This window comes from Triplophysa rosa, linkage group LG17 (assembly GCF_024868665.1).
Source record: "Triplophysa rosa linkage group LG17, Trosa_1v2, whole genome shotgun sequence".
NCBI lineage: Eukaryota > Metazoa > Chordata > Actinopteri > Cypriniformes > Nemacheilidae > Triplophysa > Triplophysa rosa.
The window spans coordinates 14,995,808-15,005,432 of record NC_079906.1 but is presented as its reverse complement, the minus strand read 5'-3'; the positions used below and the strand labels follow the sequence as shown (position 1 = coordinate 15,005,432).

General features: G+C 39.3%; 1 protein-coding gene across 1 annotated transcript in view; it reads left to right on the top strand.

The window, feature by feature from the left end:
- Nucleotides 1-891: 891 nt before the first annotated feature.
- The window catches only part of pdzd4 (PDZ domain containing 4), a 28,645-nt gene continuing 19,911 nt past the window's right edge, over nt 892-9,625 (top strand). Inside the window, exons 1-2 of the mRNA XM_057357642.1 lie at nt 892-2,921; nt 8,236-8,274. Coding sequence (XP_057213625.1) covers nt 2,862-2,921; nt 8,236-8,274 — 99 coding nt within the window. The 5' untranslated portion in view covers nt 892-2,861. The remainder of the gene's footprint in view (nt 2,922-8,235; nt 8,275-9,625) is intronic.

Below are 9,625 nucleotides of genomic sequence, written 5' to 3'. Positions count from 1 at the left end.
AGTGAGGAGGCAGAGGGACAGAGTGAGATAACAGGTTATCAGTAATACACAGAGGGACACAATCACACCTAATAACATGCCGATAGCAACTCCTGTTGCATGAACGCTTTCCTGTGGCTTAGTGGTTAGATCATGGCGCTAGCAATGCCAAGGTCATGGGTTCGATCCCAGGGGATAGCACATATGTAGATACAATGTATAGTATAATCAAATGCAATGTAAGCTTTGGTAAAGCGTATAAATGAAGAGAAATTAGGTTCTGGAGGGTACAATCATTTTTTGTTATATTATATTTACAATATAGCACAGGCACTTGTATGTTATTGCTCAAATATGCCAGCAGTCTGGCAAATAAGGCCATGAGACAGAGGCAAGCTTCAAAGCTTCTTTCAACTTGGTCATAAATTTTGTTTTTAGAGAGAGCTGACAACATCTTCGGTCCATTTCACAACAGGCAACACAAACCTATAGAGTGCAGAGCTGCTTCTAGCATAGGTGATAAGGAAAGAGAGAGAGAGAGAGAGAGAGAGAGAGAGAGAGAGAGAGAGAGAGAGAGAGAGAGAGAGAGAGAGAGANAAACCTCTACACTCTAAAAAGAGTAACGGTGAAATATGAAGAAAGGAAAAGAGTGCACAAAACACAGAGACATCAAAGATTTCCTTGGAGAGTGTTAAGACAAAATCCTGTGTTCTTGCCTCTGTGGTATAGATATCACCAACTCATGACATCTGATGCATGTGGTGATGTGGTGCATAACGTAACCAACCAACTACCAACTCTGAAGGATTCTAATAGAGAGAGAGAGAGAGAGAGAGAGAGAGAGAGAGAGAGAGAGAGACGCAAAGAGAAAATGGCAAACAAGATATAAGGGAAGAAGGAAAAGAATGCGGGAGGGTAAAGCTATCATCTATAAGTAAAAGCGAGTGGTTGAGCGAGCAAGCGAGAGAGAGAGAGCGAGAGAGAGCTGGTTGGTGAATATAGGCTGGTATTGTCGGGAGAGGAGGGGCCTGCTGTAAATGGGCTCGAGCTTGTGCAGTGGTGCCGATTTCCACGTTTCCTCTAAACCAGCAGCTTTTCATCTCTCTCTGCAGACGCACATGTACTCGCACTGGCACCGCTCCATCGCGGCTCTCGAACGGATCTGTTGGATTCTCCACCCCACCATCTGACTGAATGACTCTGAGTAGTCACTGCTTTTCTTTTTGGAAAACGCATTACTACAGTTCATCTCTCCACGCATAAACTGGATTACATCACAAATCTGCTAAATAGAAGAGAAACATAAATACAAGGTTTATCAATCTCAACGGACTCTACACTCTTTAAAAGAAGATTTCATGAGCAGTTAATCTACCTCTTCTAAATCCAGGATTTCTTGCAGCCTCCTAGAAACTGGACAGATGTAGGGCAGAGCAAGTGCTATTCACTCACTCACTCACTCACTCACTCACTCCAGAAGACCAGATGGAACTCTGTCTACTTCCAAAATCTGTCAGCTTTACTTTTTCAATAATTCTAGCATCATGTGATAAAGAGATCTGTCCTTGTAAAACGAGCAGCTGAGGATACCTCCAAAGACAGAGAAAGAGAGAGAGAGAGAGAGAGAGAGAGAGAGAGAGGAAGAGGGTTGTTTCTGCCATGATCTGACAGGTGCACCCATTCATTTTCTGCCATGAATATGCAGCTGGAATTCCGGGAAGAAGAGATGAAGGCAGGTTTGATGTGATGTGAACGATAGACTCGGTCTTATCTGTGACGTGAGTGCAAATGAGAGATGGGATCACATCCCCCCACTTCATAAACGACTAGAAATGATGGCATAGTCATAGAGCTGTTATGTAGATAAACATATGCAGGTGTCACATTCAGCATGTTGTGGTGGAATAATGTAAAAATAGGCTATAAGTGCAGCTTTAGCAGAGATAGGCACAAGTTTGATTATAGTTTAGTGTGATTATTTATAAATTCATTGTAATTGTGTGAATGTTTTATTGCATAGATTAATATTGGAAGAGAAATGTTCCATCAAGTCAAAAACAGCCAGCCTCAAACCTTGCTATTAAGTTAAAAGCTGAATAGCAACATGCGTTAAACCATTTTTTAAAAGCATGACATGCACATTTCTGCAGAGGTGTATACTGTTGTTTTATGTAAATGAAGGGAAAGATCTCTCTTAATAGAATCTGAATGTGAAGGATGAGATCTCTCAGGGGAATATGGGAGAGCGGAAAGTAAACATTTGTTCATTGCATCCTTCATTTAATAATTCATGTCTTAGTCGACAATGACTTTGGCAAATGCACCAGGGAATGTATTATAATTTGAGTTTAACGCATAGTTTCTCTTTGATTATGTTAGTCAACTGTAGTGGGATCTGAATTGTATTTTGTCTAAGAAACAAGCGCGCTCTGGATTTGGTGCTATGAACATTTGGGCAACAACACATGCCCATCTGTTTAATCTAATGTTACCTGATTCGTGATACGTAAAATAACCAATAACATTTAACCAGCCAATCATCAAAGAGTCAAATCAAATGTAAACAGTTCCCCGGGTGTACATCACAGACTAATTCAAAGCTACAACTGAGCAAAGCACACAGACATCGCAGATGACATTCATCAACGATCAAACCTGACTTTCTCACGGTTGGATGCTGCACGCCGCTCTAATCCGGGTTCCTGGATTCGACCCCAATTAAAACACAAAGAACATGAAAGGCGTTTCATGGAGCGTCGAGTCTTAACCTCTGATCTCAGGGAGGGATTACTGTGATTGGACTGCAGGGATTGGCACCTACGCTGTGTATATCACAGAATCAAGAAGAACAGAGCATTGAGGAATTACCCCTTCAGGAAACCATGGGCTGCAACATGTGTGTGGTGAACAGGCCAGAGGAACAGTACAGAATCATGTTTCAGGTGATGACACACACACATACACACCCAAAAAGTTATTATCTGTTTACATTTAGAAGCATTTTAGCTAATGCATGACTTCTGGCCCTATGTTCCCATAAGTCATCTATACAGCTTCGGTATGTAAGATGCACATTATACTGTGTTATACCACAGTTTATGTACAGTATGTCACCCCTATGGGGTTGTAGATCTCCCAGCTGGAAACTGCCTTATCGGACAGCTTTAAAACGTATTAAGGGGGTTTTGAGTTAAGGTGCCGCTTAAACCAAATAATCGAATTTATTCACAGCAAAACCACAAACCCCTAAGCAGCACTGAATAATACTAACCACACTCTAAAAAATGCTAGGTTATTTCGAACCCAGCATTGGGTAAAAAAGGAACAAACCCAACCTTTGGGTTAAATGAACTCAAAAATGTTTAAATAGCCGCAGAAAAATAGGACTAAATACAATTTTCATTTAATTATCATTTCTAGATTTATTGTGGCCATTTCAGTCCAGTGTCTGTTGAATTTAAATAAAATCAAACCTCGGGAGTGACAAAGCCATCCAACAGCAATGTGAATGACTGACAGGTGTGACAGCATGACAAGAAATATGGAAATTGTGATAAAAATCAAGGTTATCACATAAAAAAGAATTCTTGAACCTTTCCTAAATACATGTACAAATTTTACTGTTGTATTGCTTAAAAGTGAATATGAACTTGTTTTCTTTGCAGTATTTGAGGTTTGAAAAACACAGAGCATCTTTTCGTTTTTTTTTTATTTTACTTTCTGCAAATAAAAAATATATATATATATATTTGAAATTTGGGAGAAATATTGTCAGTAGTTCACAGAATGAAACAAAAACAATCATTTTACCTAAACACATACCTATTGTACATTTTAAAATCACAAAAAATGATTTTGAAATGGTCTCCAATTTTTTTACGCAACTTTGGGTTGAAACAACCAAGTATAGGTTAATCTACAACCCAGCAGTAGGGTTCATCCCTTTTTGACCCAACGCCCAACATTTTTTAGAGTGCATTCCAACGGCCCTACTGATGAGATTTTCTACAAGGGCTGAGAGAGTGTTTCATGGTCAAAGAAAAAGCAATCCTTTTCATGCCTCTTCCACTGGTGAGGTGTTCAAGTTTGGGTTTCTATTCTAACACTGTGACAGGTCGTGTGACTATGATTGATAACTGGAGGATATTTATACTGCAGGAAAGTGGAGCAGAATGAGAGGAGAGCAGATCTGCTAATAATAAAACCATCAGGTGAATAAATTATCTGTGGCTGAGGCAGTGCAATTGTTGAATTCAGAATCTGATCCTTTGGCTATGCAACATAAAAAAGCACGGCACGTGTTTGAACAGCTTGAGCTAATGTGGCTACAGTGTAATGTCACCTTGAATTAAATTATCCAAGTCAAAATCAGACACCCTGGCAAACAAACTGACTTTTGCGAGGCTGTGGTCCAAAATAAGTAATAACCAAATCTACAAATTAATTGAAGAGAACGTGTGATGCTAACCCATGCAAATCTCTCAGTGTTCTATGTTGTTGCCAGGGTGTTGCTATGTGATTGAGTAAACATTGGGAACTATTTGTAGTGTGGTTCTATATGGTTGCTAGGGTGTTTCTAGGTAGTTACTTACTGTGCCCTTGCTAAAAATAGTAAAACAATGCTTAAAGCAACAGCCCATTTTATTTAATTACTATTAAGTTTTAAGCACGGTCCACAAAATGTAAAAAATATATATTTTATAAAACAGCTAAACACGTCCCCTAATTCTTCTGTGAAACACAAAATGCCATTTATTTCAGGTATAATTTTCCTTTTCCTGTAACATTTCAACTCCACTTAACCAAGGACCTCTCCACAGCTTGAGTTTGCCACTCTGAAGTTGTTCCGAGAGCAATTTGCTTTCTAGACCATGATGCCATGCCAGGATAGGTCGAGCGGTTTCTAATACAGGGAGGATCTGCCACTTGATCTCTTCAATCTCACTTCAATTTCCAGTACGTCTCTCTTTCTTACCCCTCACTGCTTGAGGCTCTTCACAGACACTCTTGCTGCTTAACCAGATTCTTACTGAGACAGCGAGTCTTCTCTCTGTGAGCCTGTTTTAAATGCTGCACACTTATTAGTGGGGACAGCCGGAAGACACCTTAACCCCTGCCAAATCTACTGCACCAACGCTTGAAGCCTTCGGATTTACAGTTTTGAATGACATGAAGGTGAATTTTTCTTTTGGGGTGAACTATCCCTTTAACACAGCAATAAGCCAGCAATCATGCTTAAAGGGAGGGTCACATTACTTACCCTCTTGTTATTTTAAACCTGTATGTCTTTCTTTCTTCAGCACAAAAGAAGATATTTTGAAGAATGTTGTTAACTGGCACCCATTCATTTGCATTTGTTTTGTGTCCACACAATAGAAGTGAATGGGTGCCGGCGCTGTTCGGTTACCAACTTTCTTCAAAATATCTTCTTTTGCGTTCTGTGCAAGCAAGAAAGTCATACAGGTTTAAAATGACAAAGGTGAATAAACGATGACAGAATTTTTCATTTTTGGGTGAACTATCCCTTTAAGAGCTGTTGTTACTATGGTAAAAACGCACAGCCTCTTGTTCTTTTTGTTTCCATCCTTTCTGTTGAAGCACAAGCACACATCATGTAGACTCTTACATGCATACACGCACACATACACACTTTCTCGCATAGTCTTTTATCAGTTTCACGCTCTATGTATGTGAGTGAGTGGCGTTTTCTCTTGTTTCTGCTCTCTGGCTGGGCACACAGTAATGAAGAGCAGACAGATTCTGACAGGCTTCATCGGACACAGGACAAGCTGCTGCAGGCTTGAATAATACCATTCGCTGGATCATATTAGTTGGCTCTGCCGAGCGTGCGGACTCGCTATCCGATCACATTCATTTGGCAGTGCCATCTTCATGGGATGCTCAGCTGTGCTAATTGCTGCTAAGCTTATTCTTATAATAGGGCTTGAATGAGCGTGGTCTGCGTTTAGGCGTTCCAAAAAGAACCTTTTAGCAAATGCTTTGCCGTTTCTAATCCCGCCTTAAACCCCCCACGACACGTCTGATGAGTTTCTCTCTCTCTCCCTCGCTCAGTCTTTCCGACTCTACCTAACATACCCTGTCAGATTCGTCTCTATGGGATGCCGTTGCCAAGGCAACTGAGGTCATTAAGTAAGACTTATATGTTTTCTCACTGCAACGCACAGGCACGCAATAATGATCGCAGAGACGCACGCACACACATACTCAACCAGACGTGCGCTAAATGAAGCGTTCGTTCGAAAACGGTGATGTAAATAAACATAATCCGCTCATACGGGGAGATGTTTACTCCAGACGCTGCAGGAGGTCTCAACAAACATGCAGCAACATGAAAGGAAGATAGATAAGACAGTCTAGCCTTCACCTGCTCGAAGAAAGAAAAACAAGGATCCACATTGACATTTCAGGCACAAGTAACCTTAAGTTTGATTTTCCTCTGATTTCATGAACAACCTCTGCCCTGCCCTGGCCGGTAGCGTTTCCACAACATTGGAAGGAGGACAATCGCTATCTTCCATCCTGCACATACACCACTGTTCTGGAGACAGGATTAATGGAGGTTATGGTTCAATCCAGGGTAGATAGAGGGTGAAAGCGAGAGACAGAGAGAGAGAATGTGGGTTCCCCTCCTCTAAACCTCTAAATCAAAAGAAAGACAAATCATGAGGGGATGTGATGGAAAGACACGAGAACTGAATTTCAGGCTGTTGTGAGATCAGTGTAAATGTTGCTGACCTAGTTTTCAGAAGTGTTTAGAATCTTTGTGAAGACGTTTAGCATTTCTAATACTTTGTTTAACTGGGCCAAGCAAGAAGCAAGCAGATTCTGCAATTAAAAACACCAAAAGGCCATAATCAGTCGTGATTACTATGGGGAGAATCTATTGGGAATCAGCTTTGTTTCTTTATGATAATTAGCAGTCATAACAAGCTCTCTGTAGAAATGCAACAATAAACCGCAAGGCGTCACAACATGAAGCTCATATACTTTGATGCTAATAATCACTAGAAGTATTGTCAGAGGTAATACTAGTGGCAAGGCAATGCCATTGAGACACGTATAGATGTCTGTAATATAATTTTTTTAAAACTTATATTTAGTAATTTAATATATTTCTATTTCTATATATTGCTAATGAATGCTTTCAAAGTGAGAGGACAGGGAAAGGGTGTGCAGTATATGCCCAGCAGTACTTGTGACTGCTTTCAGTGCCTCCCTTATTAGAAATACAATTATTCCACAGGGGCAAATGTACAGGGTGAAGGTCAATAGAGGTGTATTAGGAGTTAAAGAGATGTAATTGCCGTCTGCTGGTATTGAACTAATACGCAGCGTCACCCACTGAGTTCTGCTGCCCACCTAATCACATCAAATAAATTGTATCACAGTCCATTCGACACACTGTTGTGTTCCTCTGCCTTTCTGAAATCACTCAAAAAGGTTTAGAATATATCTGTGTGCATTTCTTGGATGTACTGTGTGTGCATACACTGTTTCCAGTATAAAACTGCTTATTTCCCTCGTGCTCTCCTGAATATAAATCAAAAATGCAAATGCATCGAGCTCATGCATCAATAAGCATTTTCCATACAAGACGTAGGGTTGAGCACATAGAAAATCATTTCTGTTTATGAAGGCTATGTTTACCAATTTCTTTCTTGCTCTATCAACATTCATTTCAGAAGTCTGTGTACAAACAGCCCATTTATAATCAAACCCACCGACAGGATCAATAAAGAGCTCCACGCAATGAAAAATAAATAGGTTTCCCCTCTTTCAGACAGTAAAAGATGTTCTGTCAAACAGCATTAGGACTGAAGTGAGACTGAGTCTGGAAGGGTCAGCTTTGTCCAGCATGACTGTATTGAGAAGGATGAAAGACTGAGAGAAAAGGTCATAAGTACTTTCAGTTGCTTTAACCTACTATTGATTGTGGTTTATATTTTATATAGGGTGTATATAGGGTGAAATCACATCTCATCTGTCACTTGCTGTTTTGAGTTGAAACCATAAGTCAGAAATCACTGTCAGTTACAATAACAATGCATATAAGCATATAAGAGTGACTAATCAAAATCCATGAAAGCAAATGCTTCACATATAATATGCACAACAGAAAGAGCTCATAAAAACACAACATCCTGTACATACATTATACTGTAAACACTGCATTTCCTTTCTAAGCTATAAGAAAATGTTTCCTTTAATCTGAAACTGTGCACTCTTTTTCAACAGAAGGGAAACACCATGCGTCCCATTGATGCAGAAGTAAAGGTACGTATTTAGGATATGAATGAAACCACTAATCTGTTGGGTGTTTTTCGTATTAATAAACCAGCAGTGGGGAATTCACTGTAATGTTGTCTATTTGCTTTTCTTGAGCATGTAGGAGCACAATGTTCATTTTGTCATACACATAGCCCTGACTGTAAATACAGTGCATGATATAATGCACCTGATTTGCATAGAAAGAGTGTTTGTACAGAAAAAAAGACAGTAACTTAATTTAAATATGCATGGTTTTTGCAGAGATAGCACAGGCTTGATTTAACTGACTGATTCAGCGATGCCTTCAAGACACCTCGGATTTACGATATTTCCCACTTCAACCCGGAAATAACTTCTGGAAGGGCACTCGTTTAATGTTAATAAATACTTGTAATGTTTTAATACTACTAAATCATTAGTAACATTAATGTTTTGATTTTATTAAATACTTTTAATGTTACTAAATCAGACGTTACTTCTGGGATTGTCTTGAACGCACTGATTGATTCGTCAGAGATTCATTTTGCGAGTCTTTTAAACGATACTTTAACCGAACTCATCATTTGTAACCGAGTCATTTGTTCACAATTCAGACGTTACGCTGGTCACGGTGTTTGTTTATATATGCAATTCACGAGGACAACTCGATAAAAGGCACGTTTGCTTGATATTATTTGGCTCCATATTGTTATATCCTCATTTAACGCTTTTAGTACAGGTTATAAAACCACATTCACTGCTCTGGTAAGGTATAAGACAAGGTATAATTCATTTTGATACGATTCAATGCAAAGCGCCAAAGCCAGTCAAACACTGCGGTCAAGCCAGCCGCGGTTTGAAAATACACGGTCAAGCCAGCCGCCGTTTAGGTTCAGATGCGCGCTTATTGAGTGGTTTACGGTACATTACGGAAACACCGCTTGTAAAGCTTTATTTAAATGTAGATGATCCGCGTCTCTTGTCAATAACATATTTCTTGTTTTACGTTTAGAATATCTCGTTTTTGTCGTAATTTATGCAGGTTTTTTTCTCCGAATGTTTGCATTATGATTGCTGTAACGTTATATTGTGAAACCAATGTCTCTGTCTGTATCTTAAATATGTATTATTTTAATGCCTTCTAGACCTTTGTCCTGCAAATAAAACTGTTTATGCAGTTTGCAATTACAGTACCCATGGATTTGAACAGATTTAATTACAGTATGTTTTTTGAAAGCATTTTGTTTGAAAAATATTATTCCAATATAATTGACTATACAAACATTATTTCTCATAAGTAGAAAAAACTGATGGTGGGTTTCTATAGGGGCCATCCCACACTATATGCACACCATATATGGACTTATTTTACTGTAGC